At 37.9% G+C, this 19,853-nt stretch overlaps 1 protein-coding gene across 1 annotated transcript in view; it reads left to right on the top strand.

Annotated features, from left to right (window-relative positions):
- The window catches only part of CUL5 (cullin 5), a 32,533-nt gene extending 13,301 nt beyond the window's left edge, over positions 1–19,232 (top strand). The window contains exons 6-19 of the mRNA XM_061457765.1: positions 189–334; positions 411–491; positions 1,730–1,823; positions 6,215–6,345; positions 7,089–7,196; positions 7,798–7,862; positions 9,487–9,619; positions 10,144–10,275; positions 10,927–11,050; positions 11,809–11,984; positions 12,103–12,264; positions 12,965–13,083; positions 14,296–14,419; positions 15,597–19,232. Coding sequence (XP_061313749.1) covers positions 189–334; positions 411–491; positions 1,730–1,823; positions 6,215–6,345; positions 7,089–7,196; positions 7,798–7,862; positions 9,487–9,619; positions 10,144–10,275; positions 10,927–11,050; positions 11,809–11,984; positions 12,103–12,264; positions 12,965–13,083; positions 14,296–14,419; positions 15,597–15,791 — 1,790 coding nt within the window. The 3' untranslated portion in view covers positions 15,792–19,232. The remainder of the gene's footprint in view (positions 1–188; positions 335–410; positions 492–1,729; positions 1,824–6,214; positions 6,346–7,088; positions 7,197–7,797; positions 7,863–9,486; positions 9,620–10,143; positions 10,276–10,926; positions 11,051–11,808; positions 11,985–12,102; positions 12,265–12,964; positions 13,084–14,295; positions 14,420–15,596) is intronic.
- The last annotated feature ends 621 nt before the right edge of the window (positions 19,233–19,853 follow it).

The following is a 19,853-nucleotide window of genomic DNA, read 5'->3' as shown; positions in this document are numbered from 1 at the left end:
TAAATATTTTTAGAGCAAGGACTGGACAATTTTCGTTACCTTTAGGGGTCAGAGTATGTTTATAGGGTACTTCAAATTGTTCAATGCAAACTTTTAATACAAGGCTTGCCTTAATGAGAGAGATTTGCTCATTAATAGCCACTTAAGTTTCCAAGACTTGAAAGTAAGTTTGGACTTTCTCTTTGCAGTTAACCTTTGTTCCAATCCCGAAGATAAGCTTCAGATATATCGGGATAACTTTGAAAAGGCATATTTGGATTCAACAGAGAGATTTTATAGAACACAGGCTCCTTCTTATTTGCAGCAAAATGGTGTACAGAATTATATGAAATATGTAAGTAAAACTTCTGTTGTAACTTTATTCTGGAAGTGTTAGTACTTAAAATGATTGCTGTTCTACTTTTGCACAGGCAGATGCTAAACTAAAAGAAGAAGAGAAAAGAGCATTACGATACTTAGAAACAAGGCGTGAATGTAACTCAGTAGAAGCAGTAAGTATAATGTGCTGAAAACTGGTGTATTTTGTGTTCATATAGTATTACTACATTGCAGATTTTAATTTTGTGTGTTAAAGTATTACTTGTAGCAGTAGATTGAGATGAAACTGTTTATTTTATGTTTTCTAAGAATCCACTATTTTTTCCTGCAAAAATCTGTATTCCTTTCCAATCTGGCAATTTAAAATTTCTGTAGATATTTTAATAGTAAATGTGGATCAAAAGTTCAGATTGAAAGGCAGGGGTTTACTTAGGTTGATTTTTATTCTTTCATTTTTAATTTGGTTTGGTTTTATTTTTCTTCATACACTTACCAGTGGATGAGAATATTTGAAAATAAGTTGTCTAATCTATTAAGTAAAGAGTTTTTCAGTTCTCATTTAGAATATCTGAAACAGTTATTGTTCATTGCAGTCAAAAGGAGCAATAGAAGTTTCATTAAAACTTCTGTAGCTTTCCTCTTAGGCTGGAATATGTCCATTTAATATAAAGGATGCTGCTTCTTTTTTTTCTTCTCCCCCATGAGCAATATTTTACACAGTTCCGATTCTGGGGGAAGATATAACTGCAACAGAACGTTCATAATAGTGTGTGTTGAAATTAGTTCATGAAACGGGTTATTTTAAATATGCTTTAAATCTGGGGGTTTAGTTTGGTTTTTGTTTGGGGTTTGTTGTGTTTTTTTTTCCAGTGGATCAAAATGTATTCTGTGTCTTTTGTTGTTATAGATCATTAGTTTTGAACAGCTATAAATTGTGTCCCATATCAAGAGGCTGACAAAAGAGACATGGTCCTGACCTGTAGAAGCAGTTTCTGTTCTAGGTCTAGCCCTAGTGTCTTGTTCAAGCAAACCAGCCTGGTCCAAATAGGGTATGCTGGAATGAGAACTATTCTTAGCTCTTGGGTATATATTTGGAAACTAAGTAGGGTAGTTGGTGTTCCGAAAGTGGTGGCTCCCTTGAGAGAAAAGAAGCAACAGAAATATTGAACTCATTACTGGTTTGGGAGGGAGTTTACCATATTTACTAACTTATATGTGTAGAAGAAATATGGTTTCCTGTATAGATTTTAATCAAAGTATACAGATATTTATGAATCAGTGAATGAATGAGTTATTTTATAGAGCACAGTTGTTGAGAGCAGGCTAGATTGTGTGTCATGGCAGACTTCAGACATATCAGACTTTGGTGGTCAGATGGCTAATGGAGCTAATTCTGTTTAATGTATTTCAGCTAATGGAGTGCTGCGTCAATGCCCTGGTGACATCTTTTAAAGAGACTATTTTAGCTGAATGCCAAGGCATGATCAAACGAAATGAAACAGAAAGTAAGTGAAGCTTCAAGACCAGTGCAGGATGAACTCAGCATCCACTGTGTAAAAATAGATTTGTTTGTAGATGTATCAAATTACTGTTTTAAATAGATGGTGACAGTGTTACATAGACAAAATATTACTGCATGTGGGCAATTTATATCACTTCTGAAATCTGTGTGTACAACACCCCGATTTGAATGACTGGATAGTTCTCATCTTACTTGAAAGAAAAGAGTATTTTATTTTGTTTTCTTTAGTTTTCTTACAGCTTATTTTCCTTGTGTTGAACAGCTCTGTTAAGTGTTGCATATATCTTATTTTCTATTTGAATAATTCAGATACAAACACTGCCCCTTCATTCTACCCCCACTATGCCCCTTCCCTTGAAAAAAGTGAAGCATCTGTTTGCAAAGTTGTTTGTCTGAAAAGCAAGGAGAAAACTTTCTTATTCTGAATATTTGTGCAGGACCAATAGGTCAATGAACAAAAACTCTGCAAGTTTTTAAGCTGGTTTTATAGCCAGTGTGTCAACTGTGAGTACTAGAGTTAGCTCTGCATGCCTTGGTAAAGTTTCAAGGTTTTTTTAACTCTGCTTCCATAACTTGAGAGGTTAGTGTGATTCAGAAGTCTTGTGTTGGTCCTGTATGATAAACCAAAATAGATAAATCATTAAATTATCATAATTTAAGTAGGGAAACTAAAAACAAACAGAAAAAGCTGAAATCACAGGTTTTGGGGCTGATTTTTCTTTTTCCTCTTTTTTTTAAATATCCTGCAGCCGGGGAATATATGCTATATGTCTATATGAAGTTTTCATTTCTATGTAAATGTGAAAACTGTTTTATGACTCGAACAGTGTACAAAATACTTCTAAATGCTAGCATTTCAGAAAATATTTGACCTCAAAACTATGTCCTACTGATCTGTTCATCTAGCAGCGTGATTTCTGGCAATAGTCCAGAACTAAATCTAGAAAGCCAACAAACTTCTTATGAGTATATGTTACAGCCTTTGGGAGAATACAGGAGGCTTATTGAAATGCAGAGCTTCAGAAAGGTTCATCTCTGTAGCATCTGAAGCATCTAACTTTAGAAACTTGGTGAAATGTTCACACAGTCCTCTTTCTTTTTGGCTATGTCTGCCCCATTGTACTGCTCAGTTGCAAAATACTTCTGTTTAGTGTATAAGAGCTTAAGCATCAATTTCAAACCTTTTGTGTTTTCCTAGGCCTACCTGTGCTCTTTAAAATGTTTTAATAGAGGATGCAGGTGCAGATGATTAAAAAATTATTTAAAGATTGGAGATGTACATGTGAATACCTACATCTAATAATATCCTCTGCTATTCTTCACTATTATATCAACCAGCTGGGAAAAGACCTTTAAGATCATCAAGTCCAACCACTACCCCAGGACTGCCAAGGCCACCACTAACTCATGTTGCTGAGGGCCTCCTCTACACAGTTTTTGAACACTTTCAGGGATGGTGATGCCACCACTGCCCTGGGCAGACTGTTCCAATGCCTGAGCACACTCTCTGTGAAGAATTTTTTCCTAATATCCAATCTAAACCTCCCCTAGTGCAGCTTGAGGCCATTACCTCACATCCCGAAGAACTTCATGACTGTTTTTTTAATTGAACAGCATCTGTCAAAAAAAGACTGTTTTGTTTTTTTTGGTTATGAGCTGGGTACTGCTTTAAAATGTTCTTAAATATTAAGTGCTTAAAATTTCCATGCCATACAAAGGGAGGAAGGCATCATGTTTTCCAGCTAAAAACTATTGAAGATAACTTGCAAATACTCTTCAGAACTGGCTTAGTGCATTTCTGTTGGCTTATAGTATTGGGGATGGGAGGCTTAAATTTTATTCTTGAAGTACTTCATGACAGAAATAAAAAGGACATTTGGCTTTTTTGAATACAAAATGAAAACAGGAATTCTGAAGTGCCCCAACAACAACAGGATGGATTTCTTTATTCTCAGTGTCATGTTTGCTGAACAAAGTTCCAGTGAAATCTTCCTTTTGCTTTTGTTACTTTGAAATCTGTCTTTGAAGAATCTGGGTTTTTGGGTTCTGACAGTTTTAGGGAGGCACCTGAAGTCTTCCTTTGCCACCATTTATTAGGAGAAACCACTGAATTATTTTTTGTGTGAATTATTCATGCCATTACTTGTTTACAGAAACAGATGTAGAACCCTTTAATATATCATTTTGTTCCTTTTTTTTTTTTTTTATCCCCACCATCTCTTTCTCCTTCTCACCCTTTTTAAAGTACACGTGGAAAGATTCAGTAAACATTGAGTAAGATTTTTGGATTTACCCTGTGGAAAACGGTGCTGCCATCATTTATAGTACTTTTAAATTGCACTGAGAATACCTCTGTCACCATTTTTTGTCTGGTTCCTGAAATCTCAGAAACATAGAGTGGTTTAGGTTGGAAGGGACCTAAAGATCATCTAGTTCCAACTCCCTGCCATGGACTGAGCCACCTTCTACTAGACCAGGTTGCGCAAAGCCCCATCCAGCCTTGCCTTGAGCACTGCCAGGGATGGGGCAGCCACAACTTCTCTGGGCAACCTGTGCCAGTGTCTTACCACCCTCACAATAAAGAATTTCTTCCCGATATCTCAATCTCCCCTCTGTCAGCTTAAAGCCATTCCCCCTTGTCCTGTCACTGCAGGACCTTTTAAAAAGGTCGATCTCCAGATTTCTTGTAGGGCCCTTTAGGCACTGGGAGCTGCTCTAAGGTCTCCCTGGAGCTTTATCTTCTCCAAGCTGAGCAAGCCATCTTCATGACCTCCTCTGGACTCGCTCCAGCAGGTTGACATCCTTCTTACACTGGGGGTTCCAGAGCTGAACACAGTACTGCAGGAAGGGTCTCAAGAGACCATAGTAGAGGGGGAGAATTACCTCCCTCAACCTGCTGGTCACACTCCTTTTGATGCAGCCCCGGATACGGTTGGTTTCTGGGCTGCAAGCGCACACTATTGGGTCATGTTGAGCTTCTCGTCAACCTGTACCCCCAGGTCCATCTCCTCAGGGCTGCTCTCAATCCATTCTCCACCCAGCCTGTAGCTGTGCCTGGAATTGCCCCGGCCCAGGTGCTGGACCTTGCACTTGGCCCTGTTGAACTTCATGAGGTTTTCATTGGCTCACCTATCGAGTGTGTCAAGCTCCCCCTGGATGACATCCCTCCAGCATGTCAACTGCAGAGAACTTGCTGAGGCAGTAGGGAGTCACACTCCTAAGCCATTTTGTGTGGTCTTTAGTAGAATTGCAAGTTCTTATTGAGTTTTTTTTTTGCAGTTTCCATTCTTAAATTTGCATTGTTACATTATATACATTTAGATGAACGTACAATAGATTTTTTTTTTTCCCCTTTCCTTCTGTGTGCACTGCTTTTCTATTTGGTTCCTGCAACAGTTGTTGGGATCCAGAAGTTGGTAACATCTATTTCCTCTTCAGTGGGGTTGCTGAGAAAAGTATGGTGGAGGATAAAACAGATGGGCGTCTGGCTTTTGTCTCATTTCACAGTAGATAAACAGCATCGAGGAACTAAGCGAATCTATCAGATTCTTTTTTTCTATAAAAAAAAAGAATCAAAGTCCATGATGGGTTTGTTCTACTTCATTAAGCAGAGTCCTTTGCTGTGTTTAGCTCAAATGTCTGTGGTCTTTCTAAAACAATCTGGTGACCTTAATCCAGGTGTTATTTTGTAGAAAGCTTTTATGAGATGATTATTGATGTTTCAGTACTTTTGAAAAGGGTTTTTAGCAGTCTTGAAATACCTCCACAAAAAGCAGACAAGTAAACCAGATCAGTTTTTAAAGTTTTTGAACTGGTAACTTTCAGAAAAACGAAATAAACTCTTTGGGAAAACAGAAAGGTTTACCTTAGTTTTTGTTACTTTAGAATTTGGCATGCTTTTAATTAAAACAAAACATTGTAGATGGCATTGGAAGATATGGAAGACAGCTCTGTTGGCCTTTAATTAAAAAAAAATCAAAAATAACTTGAATCCATACAATTTCCTTCATACACTCCTGTAGGCTTCCAACTAAGAGACTCCCATTTTGCCAGGGATTTTAAGGCAGTTATACTGAGAACCTGGACTAAGTCCAAATTGCGATTGACTTTAGTGGGTTTTATTCAAGCTTATGATGATGCATGCATAAGCAAGTATTATGTTGTAATAAATACCTCTTTTTGCCTTCAGAAGAATTTCCTTCTGGGACCAGACTTAGAACACTGTTGAAAACATCTTTCCTTTTAAGGGGTGAATTGGATTATCTGTTGAGTACATATTCAGTGTTCTGCTTGGGAGATACTTGCAGAAATGCAGTATGTTTGGTTTTATACAGGTCTTTGACCGGTGGCTTTATCAGTATTTGTATCTTTCAGAGTTGCATTTAATGTTTTCACTCATGGATAAAGTTCCCAATGGCATAGAGCCTATGCTAAAAGACTTGGAAGAACATATTGTTAGTGCCGGACTTGCAGATATGGTAGCAGCTGCTGAAACTATTACTACTGTAAGTTTATTGGGTTTTAATAAAATAACAATGAAAAACCAACATTTCAGAAGTTAAAATACTCTCTATTTTGGGGACATAATGTGAATTGAAATAATTTTTTAAGATTTTATGTTTAAACTTCAAATTTTGACCCACTGAAAGTTTTAGATGTCTTAAAAATCATTTTTTATTCCTTTTGTTCTCAGTTGTAGCTTTAAAACATGAATCAAATTTGTAGTATAGAAAAGGTTATAAATGAAGTGCATGGGATATTTACATAGTAGGATCATGTCAGCATCTTAATTAAAAGCATTCTAATTTGCTGATGAAATTTGCAGTTTACTTTCAAAGTTCAAGGGGTTGTTCAGTGTGGATATTAGACATTTTTTCCCCGCACTGTTCTTTTTCAGCCTTTTATCATCTTTTTGTCTGGGTCTAGGAGGCCTGAGTGTGTACAGCAATTAGGATGTGCCTTTTATTGGTCCTTGAAAACATGCTTTATTTTAAAAGTTATTACAAAATATTTGAAAGTTACATATTTTTTATCTCTATATATATGCTTATATGTTGGAATACTATCTGAAAGTCTGTGTTGACACCTAGATGCTGTAAAGCTCTTCAATACAAAGAACCAAGATAAAATGCTCATTTGTAGTACGCAGGCCTGAGAATACTACATTAGTATAGATTAGGGCATTATATGAAAGCTCACCCTGAATTCTCTAGAGCTTGTTTTTTTAATTTGATTTTTGCCACTCTAGGATTCTGAGAAATACGTAGAGCAATTGCTCACACTATTTAATCGATTTAGTAAGTTGGTTAAAGAAGCGTTTCAAGATGACCCAAGGTTTCTAACTGCAAGAGATAAGGTATGTATTTCTGCTGTTCATTTGTTTTCAGTTTAAGAATTGGTGTAGTTCATATTATGATGTCTCTGAAATCTGTGTGCCCATTCACTGTTAAATCTAGAAGCTGTTCTTACGCAAGGAAGAGTGTAGCTGAAAATACTGAAGACACTTGCCTCAAACTGATTAGCTTTTAATTTGTGCTGTAGTCATGCATGAAGTTGCATTTGTGTTCAGCTTTGTGATGTTGTAGAGCACAGCAGATGATCTTTATGTTGAGCACTTCAATGTCTGATTCAGCAATATATTTATGTTTAGAACTTAATACATGTTTGGGTGTAGTTTCATGACTTCAGATATGCAACCTGCTCTATGCAGTCACTTCCTAAATTGTTGCTTAAAGGGAATTGGATGTTAATGGAAATGAGGAAAACACAGAACAGCAGTTAATGGGAAATTAAGTCATAAGATTTAAACTCTCACGTTGAAAATCAAATCTGCAAACTTTGAGCTAATTTAAAAAAAATAATGTTATAGTAATCTAAAAAAGATATAAAACCTTTGTGATTTGTATATTTAAGAGAGAAATTGAGTGAAGCACTAATAATCTGTAATTACTTTTCAGGCGTACAAAGCAGTTGTGAATGATGCTACAATATTTAAACTTGAATTGCCATTGAAGCAAAAGGGGTAAGACATGCAAACTTCAATTGAATCAAGATTTTAAAGTTGTTGAAAGTTTGAGCTTCTCTTAAAATGCCTTCAGAAAGTAACACTGTGTTTAAAAGTGCTTTGTGGGTTTTATGTTATGGAATTTCAGATTCCTTATCAACCTCTCCGGTAAGACTCTTCAGTGAATAGCAGCCTGTTTAAACTCAAGTTTATTTGCAGTAACTAGGGATCTATTCTTTTATAGTAAAGTAATAAGTCAGCTTGTTAGCTTAATTAAACAATACCTTCCCAAGTTATGAATTCCGAAAACCTGAGCTGTATAACTGCTGCAACTTCAGTAGAAGCCTGAGGGAAAACAGAGGCAGTAATCTTTATGGGAATAACTGTAGCAGATTAATCTGTAACTGTCCAGGAGCTGTTTCCTACCTCCTCTTACACCAGCTGAGAGTGTGGCCTGGCTGGGTGTTACATTTTTGTTTCAATGCAGGATTAACCAGGTTAGATTAAACAATTTGCAGTAGATTAGCAGGCTCCTGAGACTCCAAAAGGAAAACCATGCTTACTCTGGCCATTCTTCTAACTCAGCCAAAAGAATGTAGCAAACAGTTATTTGATTGTTAACACCTAATATGTGGTGTGCACTTGGGTAAGAATTTGTATATATTTAGGTGGTTGGGGTTGCTTATATGTATAGTCTGATTTGTTCAGAAATCCCTGGGAGCACATTGTTTAAATGAGGGTTCTGACTTGTATTAACCAAAAGACCACTGATCTGCTTTTACTCCAAATGGTATTTAGGAGGGCAGAAGTCACTAGACTGCAAGCTGCTTCATGAGTTAAAAAGGGCAGGTTGTCTGAAGAGATACAGCACTGTCTACACTAGTTGATGGCAGGGTGGGAGAATGAGCAAGAACACCAGTTCCTGAGAATCCCTACAACTTGCCTATGATTTTACTTGCTGCCTTTGGTTTGGGCCCTTAAGAGTAGCAGTGTAGTTGGTGCCGTCTGACTCTATAAATAGGGATTGGTCCTTGGCACTGTTTTATTCACCAGTCTAGACATGGGTGCAGAACACGACCTTGTGCTTGCATGTGCATGCATTTTGAGGAACAAGTCTGTCTACTGTAGCATCTTCTTGTTTAACTTTAACCTGCTTTTAATTTCCAAGCAGCCAGCCCGCTTTTATACCTGTTCTAAAACAATTTTATCCTGTTACTGTATGACAGATGTGTTGGGCTTTGCAGTCTGTGAAATGCAGTGCAGGAAGCTGTTCTTGGGACTTTCCTTGGAGCATACTGACAGGATGATGGGGGCTTTTCAGTGCAGCATTTGTTAATCCTTTACTGGAACATTTACTGCCATGCAATGTTTAGTTGTTTCAAACTGTAATTTCAATGTAATCCCTCATTGTTAGAATTCTAAAATTAAAAGTTGTCTGAAAATGTTTGGTAGAATTTATTCTTTCAAGGAGAAAAGGGAGTTTTCCCTAATTTTTTATTAGTTTAACAAGGATATGAATTCACCACCAGGATCCTTGCCAAGGTGATCAGGAAAGAGTGGTCTGTCTTGTTGGCAGTGTGACTACTCTGGAATAGCAAGATTTTATACGTTTTGAAGATGCATTTTTCTTCTTTTTATTTAGTGTTGGATTGAAAACACAGCCTGAATCCAAATGCCCTGAGCTTCTTGCTAATTACTGTGACATGTTGCTAAGAAAAACACCACTAAGCAAAAAACTAACCTCTGAAGAAATTGAAGCAAAACTTAAAGAAGTGGTATGTTTTTGCTTTCTACTTCTTGATTATTCTGAAGAATGGATTTGGGTTATTTCATTGTGTGGGTGGAGGCCTTGATCTTCAAAAACAGTTATGCAAGGTGTAATAACAGGGGAAAGAGATTATTATGTCATTCAGCCTATGTGTGTTTAAAACCTGTAATGTGGACAGTGTTTCATGTCTCTGTCAGATCACAAACTGAACATGCTAAATTAATGCCTATATCAGACTGTCATGTATTACAGTAACTAATATTAGTTAGAAAATAATACAGGAGACTTTTACATACCAATGTCAATGTCTTTTCTGATTTAAGAGAAGGCTCTTGATGGTTGGCAAATGAAGAAATTGGAGGTGTGGTGAGAGATTCATAACTGATGCCTCTGAAAAGTATTAACACAGTTGCTCTTAAGGCAACATCAAGTAGCCTTTTTCTTCTTCATTGTCTACAGTGGCATTAGATCAGCATTCAAAGATTTGTCTGATTGATAACACAAATATATTAAAATCTACTTTTTTGACAGCTTTTGGTCCTTAAATATGTACAGAATAAAGATGTTTTCATGCGGTATCACAAAGCTCATTTAACAAGACGACTGATATTAGATATATCAGCTGATAGTGAAATTGAGGAGAATATGGTGGAATGGCTCAGAGTAAGTAGCCTGACATCTTTCTTTGGTTGTGCCTCTTGTTGTGGTACTAATTCCCACTCTTACACTCTTGATATCCCTCTTGCTTAGGTGAGTTCTATCTTAAACTGCAGGCTACTTAGGACTACTTCTACTTCTGTTTCATTGCAGTACTTCCTGAAAGCAAAAGTTTAGCTCTTTTCTAAAATAATTGTTAATCCTAATAGTGATAGTGATAGATTTGAAAGTATTTCACATCTGATTATCTGAAGGCTTTATATATTCTGTATGCAAATGAGCAAAATGCAGAGTACTTGTGTAGGTGTGTAAATTAATTGGAGATGTGTTCTAATTGTGAAATTGAATGTAAATCAGAATGATTTGCATGCCTCATGATCCTTTCAAATCTCTGAATTCCTTGATTCCTTAATGCATGCACATGCTTTTCAGCACTTGGATTTCTTTAAAAGAATCATCATATGCCCTGAAGGGGTAACTAGCTATGACCCATGGGGAAAAAAAAAAGCCCTTTATATTGCATTGCATTTATATTTCTGTTGTTGATACCTGTGTACTTTCATGCTCTTCATTTTTTCTTTTTAGTTTATTTTTCAAGTAAAGCTTTTTGTTCGTAGTTGTCTGTGTCATAGTTTAGTGTTCTGTTTGTTTGTACAGGAAGTAGGAATGCCAGCAGACTATGTAAACAAGCTGGCTAGAATGTTCCAGGATATCAAAGTGTCTGAAGACTTGAACCAAGCCTTCAAAGAAATGCACAAAAATAATAAACTTGCTTTACCAGGTATGGTTTTCACATGATTTGCTAATTTTCCTTGCTCTTAGTGAAAAATAATTCTGTTGAATATTGAGTTAAATCAACCATGGGTTGACCGTAGCCTTTAGGGCATTGTTGCCCCTAGATTGAAAGTGTCTGTAGACTCTACTTTCTCTTACAGTTGACACTAGAGCTATATCATCATTATCAGTAAGTTACTGTGGGTTTTCATTATAAGCAATCTTGTAGATAGATTCCCTACTCCTGTAAATAAATTCCAAGCAGGGGCTTGAATCAGTATCAACCAGGTGAATGCCTGAACTACTCCCTTCTTTTATGCCCTCATCATTCTTCATGAGTGCTTCATGCTGTGCTCCTCCTTTATCTGCCAGCAGGAGAGCTGGATGCACGCTATGAAGAGCTTAAATCACATTTCTGAGATTAAATTTCACTGATGAGAGAGGTTGAGGAACATCCAGGTTTGGACCTGCTACTGCTGAAAACCCTTGAGCAGTGCTTACAAGCATCAGCTATAAAGCTGCTTCAGGGCTTAAGGAGCTCTGCAGAGGCAAGGCAAAACAACAGAGATTCCAATCAGCGTTGCTGGCAGAAAGCCAGCAGTGATAGATGGAGTACCCTCATGTTTAAGTAGGTGACACCCTGCGACTTTCTGAAAACTTGGTCCTCCATAATTGTATTTAGAGGAGGAAAAAAATGCATTTAGTTACTTTGTTTTGTCTGTCTCTTATACCTGGAGAGTCACATCACCCAATGTTGTCTTACAGCTGACTCTGTGAATATTAAAATCTTAAATGCTGGCGCCTGGTCCCGAAGTTCTGAAAAAGTGTTTGTCTCACTGCCCACGGAGCTGGAGGATCTCATCCCAGAAGTTGAAGAGTTCTATAAAAAGAATCACAGTGGTAGAAAACTGCACTGGCACCACCTCATGTCTAATGGAATTGTAAGTGTGTAGGTTTTGGTGTATCAGTCTCAATGACTGTATTTTCTGTGTATTTATAATAGTAAGAAAGCTTGTGATCTAGAAAGGCTTATATGTAAAATTGTCTTTCTGTTCACAGATAACATTTAAGAACGAGGTTGGCCAATATGACTTGGAGGTAACAACATTTCAGCTAGCTGTGCTGTTTGCATGGAACCAAAGACCTAGAGAGAAGATCAGCTTTGAAAATCTTAAACTGGCAACTGAACTCCCTGATGCAGAACTTAGGAGGACTTTATGGGTATTTCCCTTTCTCTTCAAACAGATTGCTGCTTGGTTTTGGAGTTTTTTCCAGTACTATGAAATACTGGATTAGTATTTTTAAAGCACTGTCAGATGAGGCTTTGAAACTGAAATGTGAATACCTTTCATGCTAATTAATCAGTTGTGACAACGGTTCCTCACATTGCTGCTGAGCACACAGCCTTTACATTAACGTGTTTTCTCTACCCAGTATTATCTAACTTAAGTTTTTGGAAACAAAAGAGCCTTTTGACCATATACTGACTAAAGCACACAGTTATGATTGTGGTTTGTGGAGTTGGACTGGTCTAACTCGGGGAAATCAGCAGCACCTGATAAATGTATGTTGCTTTAAAATAACTTCAGTGTTTGCTCTCTCAGACTTTTAATCATTTAGCTCAAGAATAAAGAGAGAAATCACGTAAGTCAGACTTAACACCACTTAGGTAGCTGTGAGTTCCTGCATTTTGCTGCTTTCTGTGATTGTAATTTATGCTAACCTATTTCAGAAGGAGATTGGGTAAACTGTGTCTGCTCTCTGGTTTTATCTTCATGTTGCCCTCTAGCAGCTGCAAACAGCTATGTGGCTTCCTCACTACAGTCTGCACAGCAGTGATCTGTGTTCTTAAAAAGTAATTTTTTAATTTGGAAAGTCTGGTGTTTTATTTTCATTCTTTCCCCCTCCCTTTTCTCTGTAGTCTCTTGTAGCATTTCCAAAGCTGAAACGTCAGGTTTTATTGTATGAACCTCAAGTCAATTCACCCAAAGACTTTACAGAAGGAACCCTCTTCTCGGTGAACCAGGAGTTCAGTTTAATGTAAGATGATGTTTGAAAAGTAAAATAACAATTTACAATTTTATAACTAGAGGAATTCACTTCAAGTTAACCTTTGCCCTTGACAGCTTCCGAGATTCAGCTAGACTCATGCTTTGCTGCCCTGTCCTCGCTTAGTTTTGGCAATAGTCATGCTTCAAGTAAGTGGCTGGACTAGCTGACCTCCAGCAGCCCCTTCAGACACGTGTTTCTATGATTCTATCTCTGAAATAAAATGTCTTTTAGGGTCACTTAGCGATCAGGTGCAAAGTTGGAGGCTTTGCTGTCTTCCTGTTCTAATGAATTTCCAAAGAAAATGGTATGTTAAAAAAAGGAGTGAAACTGCATAATAATATTTTATGCTGTCAAAAGCAGCACTAGAGGAGTGTCTTTATTTCAGTGAGAATTGCAGTGCTCTCTTACTGGTGCTTTGAAATCCCTCAGAGCATAAGGTAGTATAAAGAGAGAACATCTGAAGTGTAAAAACTACATTCAGCATGTTTTACTTTGATTTTTGCCTCTCTTTACTATCAGTGACTATGATTAGAACTGGCTCCTTGCTAGTAGTCTTAGAATCTGGGCCTCATTCTCCGTAGCAGCTGGACCTCTGGATCTGTGGGAAGAGAAAGTGGTGACAAATCTGCTTTCTTGGGGTTCAGTTTCTTGCCCAGAGCCGTGATGTTTGTCTGTGCCATCAGGATCATGAGCTTTAGGAAATGATGGGAGGGAATGACAGAAGGGACAGGCTGTACAGAAAGCTTGTGGGTAACCCCACAAGAAATGGTGTCAGCTTTCTTTGTTACACCTGCTGGGTTTTGGCCCTTTTTTCTGCTAGACAGACAGTTCTTTTGATGGACCATTAACCAGTCCATTTTCCTAAACTTTGTTTTAAAAACTTCCTCCAAAGAACCCTAGTTTTCTATCATTAAATCTAATTCTCTGAAATGTTGCCATTTAACACAGTCCTGGTAACTTTTCCACTTTGCGCGCTGCCAGTTTCAGCTGATGGATTTTTTGATACTGGTATATTCAGGTTTTTATCATCAGAGACGCTGCCATTGAGCTATGATCCAGCCATCTCACAGCGGCAATGCTGATAGCCTGTAAATATCTGATGTGTGATGGCACTTCTTGCTGCTACAGTTTCACTTTGACAGGAATTCCTTCATTGAAAATGTATTTTTTGCTTATTTTCATACAATACAACTCTTTCAGAAAAAATGCTAAAGTTCAGAAAAGGGGCAAGATAAACTTGATTGGTCGATTGCAACTTACTACAGAGAGAATGCGGGAAGAGGAGAACGAAGGAATAGTCCAGCTAAGAATATTACGAACACAGGCAAGTAAACTGCTAGAGGAACATAGAATGACCCTGTTTCTTTCGTTGTGTTATCATTCCTGCATGCATTCCATGTTTGAATGTTGATGTATGGAACAAATGCTTTTGAATCCCATTGGAACTTACCTTTGCCATTTAGCTTAGAGCCTTTGTGAATACCAGATTTTTGCCTGTGTGTTTGTGCACTTGTAGTTGTCAGCCTCTTGGTCTGATGTGCGAGGGCATAATTTTTAAAGAGGACAAAGCAGATTCAAAGCAAGCTGTACAGCTGTGTGTGGTTGTGGGTGTCAGCAGCAAATGGTAAAGTTGACTAACCTGAGCCACCAGCAGGAGCAAACAGTCCTCTTGGTCTTGAGATCTCTGATTGCTCTGTATGAAGAGAGTAGAGTTATCTGAGAGATGGGAGCACACTTTATAGTAGCAGTATGAGTTTTTGAGAGGCCCTGTCTTTAGAGGGAGGCATTACAAGTCCATCTTAGACATACAGACTGCAGCTTCCTTCTCTGTGGTTGGCTGTACTTGAGTCAGGTCTTTTGAGCTGACAGTTCTAAAAAAACGATTTATTTTTTTTTCTAGACATCAGAGATTATTACCTATACTGGAGTCTCAAAAATTCATCTTACCTTCAAATGCAGGTCTAATCAGTCAAATTAGATTCCAGGCCATGCACCGTGTGGATTGTAACACCTGACTCAACATCTTGGCCATACTTGCTGGAAATGGCTACTTCTGCTCAAAGACTGAATTAACATTAGGGTTTAGTGAGCAATTCACACTCTAGGTATAAGATTTAACTGCAGATTTGACTGCACTTACATCTCTTGCATCTTGCAAGTGTTCATTTCTTTTCCTTAATCAAATTCTTTGAAAGCATATCAGTATCTACTTAGGCTAAGAAAGGCAGCATATGTCTTATTTTTGTTGAAAAAATACAGATTTCCTTGCTGCCCTGCCTTACCAGGAGCTCTCTGACAGTGTTCAAGGCCAGGTTGGACAGAGCCTTGGTTGGCATGGTTTAGTGGGAGGTGTCCCAGCCCATGGCAGGGGGGGTTGGAATTAGATGATCTTAAGGTCCTTTCCAGCCCTAACTATTCTATGATTCTATGTTGTGGTCACTTTGTCACTTCACCCAGGCATTTTGAAAAGCATTACTCATTTTTCCTGTTGTCCCCTCCAGGAGGCTATCATCCAAATAATGAAAATGCGGAAGAAAATTACTAATGCCCAGCTTCAGACTGAACTGGTAGAAATATTGAAAAACATGTTCTTGCCACAGAAGAAAATGATAAAAGAGCAAATTGAGTGGCTTATAGAGCACAAATATATCAGAAGAGATGAGTCGGATATCAACACCTTCATATATATGGCATAATTGGAGGACTCTGCGGGATGCTGAGGACACAGCCAGAAGGGTGCTTGGACAGACAGCCGCACCAGTTGTGCTGCAGAAGGACTTGTTTTGACTTTCGTTACGCATTAAAATCCCTGCCTTACCTTACAGAGGACTATATTTTGCCAATCTCATTCAGCTAGCATGATGGCATTCCCTTCATGTTGCACACTTTTAACAGCATGCTGTTTTGTGGGAAACTTGCATTCATGAAGAGCCCATTGTGAACTTTTTAAAGTAGATTTGTTTTACACCCACCAGGAAGAATACAGGTTTGGGTTTTTAGATGACCAGTACTTGCACAAGGAAAAACTATTCAAATATTCATGCACTGAGGAACTGCTATTAGTTTTGTTTTGGGTTTGGTTTTTTTTTTGGGGGTGGGGTTTGTTTTTGTTTTGTTTTTTAATGCAATTAGGACTAGAAGTAGCACTTTCACTTTTGTGTTTTGGATCAAGAGAATAATGTACTGTCTACCTTTGATCCTTTTTATGTAATAACATTTGAGAGACACAAACACATGCATCACAACTGATATGTATTTGTTACAGTTAAAACCTGTTGGCTAGAGCAGTGCTTCAATCTAGTAACTGGATTTTAAAAATTGACACAGAAGTGACATAAAAGTAATTCCAAGTCATGAGTGATATTTTTCCTTAAGCAAGCGATCATTGTTTTTAAATTGTTTGCTGTAAACACGTGGATATACATTATTTGTTACCTGATTTGGACAGGTATTTGCTACAATCCTTTTTGGGAAGGTAAAACTTTTTCTCTTCACTCTGAAAGCAGTTTTCATGGTTGGGCCTGCTATACCGAGCAGAAATATTAAGTGTATTTACTTGTACATTTAATATTTATATTGCAGATATTTAAGTATGACTACATATACCTGAATGCATTAAAGAGTAATTGATGCACAACTACCCCAGAAAGAAAGTAACACTTGAAGATCTCTGGACTAATTCCTCACTGGTAACTTCATATACATGCAAGGTTAATGCTGTTGGGCTGGTTTCTTGCTTAGAAGTCAACATCTTTATATGAAAAACCCTTTGCTTTTTATTTTTTAAACTGGCAGGGTAGGAAATACAGTTCTAATGGAAATGGTAAAAAAACAAGGAAAAATACCTTGTTTAGTGTATGCAGAGAGAGTGCCAAATATGCATCAGGAATTTCAGCTTTTTAATGTTACCTCTTCTATTTTCAATCATCTGAAGTAGTCGTTTGGCACTGCCTTGCCTCTCTGCTCCTCTGAAATGTCCCAGCATGTGCTGGACTGATAATATGAGTCACGGGAGCAGAGTTGCTGTCTTGGGACAAAAGGTAAGTTGCGCTCTACTCAGTTCTGTATGAATATTCTTCTATAAATCACAAGTGTGCAGAATGTTTTTTAATTAACCAGTTCAAGTACAGTATCTAAAAGTCTCATCTTCTTCAATGGAAAGGGGGAAAAAGATACAGTTAACTTCAGTCAAAAAGGAAAACCTTCCAGTTGGTTAAGAGGAGTTTTGCTTTCACGTGGTTTCATTAAAGTGTACAGTAAAAGTGGCTGGACAGCAGACTCTGCAGGGGTGGCTGTTTGGACCCTTAAACAAGCTACACGCTCTACTACTAATGTAAATGCTAGTGTGACTGCCCAAGAACAGTGTGTACGTGGAGATCTATTTGAGTAGGAGGGGTTTGGTAGTGCAGGTTTGAGAGAATGAAAGATGGAGAGAAACCGAGACCTGGCCAGTTTCAGTTGATTGAAATCCGACAGCTTATGTTACATGCTTTTATGGTTACTCAAAAATAGATGCTGTTTAAAACTACTGCATCTTTTTATGTTGACCCTATGGTGTTGCAGTTCAGAATCGAAAGCAAGTGGTGCTCTGTATAGTTAACTGGTAAAAACTGTTTGAACATTAGGAAACTCTAATAAAAGACCCTGCTGCAAGACTTTCAGTCTTTGTAATTTAGAAGTAATAAATGCTCACTTGGGATTACTGGGGGAAGACAGGACAGTCTGAGCATGCTCTTCAACATAAAAATTCAGCCCTTAACCAGAGAACAAGAGGTGTGAAATTGTCATGCAGAAAGAGTTGCAAAGGGGATGATGCCAATTTTGAAGCCATTGATTTAGATTTGAGAGGTGTTTAAGAGGCTGCATCTCATATAGCTGTCAAGGGAGCTGGAGTGTGTAGAAAGCAACAGGTTGCTAAAAGCTAAAGAGCTGCATGTTTCCTCAACTGATAAGTATGAACCAATATAACCTAATCTCTACATTTCTCAACACCTGGGATGCAGAAATAGAATTGGTAATGTGCCTATGACATGATTGTTTTTCTTTATACCAGAAATAGATGTCGGGTTTTTTATTGACTCTTGAGACTCACACCAGCAAATTTGTTCAAGATGCAGAATCATGTTTAGCATCATTCATCAGGTCACTTTCACCAATATGCACTTAAAACTAGTATCACCTGGGGCACAGGAAGATACCTGGGGTAAACTATTCTTCTGGGGAGGGCAAAGTTCAGACCTAAATGAAAATGAACTATTGTTCACTTGCAATATGGCAACAACGCACTTTTAAGGCTGCAATTTTTAGCTATGAATATATATGTCCAAAGACCTAGCTTAAAGAGGTGCTGCATCTGAAAAGCATGTTGCCATGCACACTGCCACGGTGAATAGCTATGGAATGAAATCTGGTGTAGAAGAGAGGAGCGAAAAAATCATTTTTAATGGGTTTAATGAAGAAATACTGTTAAATCTTTCTCTGTCCCAGCAACTTGATGAGGATCTCAGTTTCGATTCTGAAGTCTTCCATTTTCTCTTTCCATAGTCGGTGGCCCTCCCTTCTGTTCCTACTCATTTACCTTTCATTTGTTATGACTGTAATGACATTGCGTTTCCAAAAGACAATGTGACTTTCTCGTTTTCACCTTTTTAACTGATTCCAAATGTTCTGAATGTTCACATGTTGCATTTAGTTGCATTGGGAAGCCATTGTCCTGTAAAGTGCAAATTTTAGAAATACAGTTGGCACACAAAAAAGATTTGATAGTTTTACAGAAAGATTTCCTATCTTGAACTCTCAGCTGTTTTCTATTGTCATCAAAATGACTGGGATGCTATCTCTGAAGTCATATTTGTGAAATAAACAACACCCGAGAGCTCTCCTGTCATATACACTATATGTAGTCTGGAGTGTTGAGCAAACTTGAGTTCCTGAGTTGTAATATCTATCTACGTATGGTATTTCCAATTTTGAATGTGTGCCACTACCAAGATAATAATGCTGTACGATTTTGAATGGTGGTAGTTTCTGTATGGCAGTCCAGCTGAACTATTTTGATGTACTGCTTAATTTTTGAATTTTATTTTTTAAGTTGTATAATTTATTTTCTTGCAAAATAAAAATGTAATATAAAAGACTGTTCATTTAGTGAGCTGGTTTGGTGTCTTCCCCTGCAAAAGTTTTAAGTCCAGTTCAGGTGCTGCTCCTGCAAAATGCTACTGTATGAAATTTGCCTGATTCCAGGTCCCCAAGTCTCTTATGATCAGAGTACTAAAAAGAAAGGTAAAGACTTCCAGTTCCTTTCTTGTTCTGAATTTTCAAGTACTTGAGGTTATATGTAGAGCTATTTAGTCTTCCAAATTGTATTTAAAGATGAGCTGTAGTCTTTCAACTCAAGCATATCACAGCCTGCCGTGCCAGAACAGTAGACAAACAGCGATGTGAGGCCAGTCGATGGCCTGACTGGTGCTTTCACTGTAACGAAATGTAATGTTTCTTCTCTGACTGTCCTTGCCTTTCAATGTGAATCTGTTCTTACATTTCAACTCCTTTTTTCCAGAGCGCACCAGCTGCCCACAGTGGTTTGTGCTTTCTGGTATATGCGAAGGTTAGAACTACTTGTACAGGATACAAAGCTATTTTTGGGTGACTGTTCTGTTCCTGCAGGCAGGACGTTGATGGGGACTGACATTATTTTCAAAGGTGTGTTTAGTCTGTTAGGGCAGTGCGGTCTTTCTGAGCAATGGTTTTCCAGGTGG

The sequence above is a fragment of the Pezoporus flaviventris genome, unplaced genomic scaffold (genome assembly GCF_033815535.1).
Source record: "Pezoporus flaviventris isolate CSIRO_AGI_PZ_B2104156 unplaced genomic scaffold, CSIRO_AGI_Pfla_v1 ptg000025l, whole genome shotgun sequence".
Classification (NCBI taxonomy): Eukaryota; Metazoa; Chordata; class Aves; order Psittaciformes; family Psittacidae; genus Pezoporus; species Pezoporus flaviventris.
This window is presented reverse-complemented; position numbering and strand designations above follow the sequence as displayed.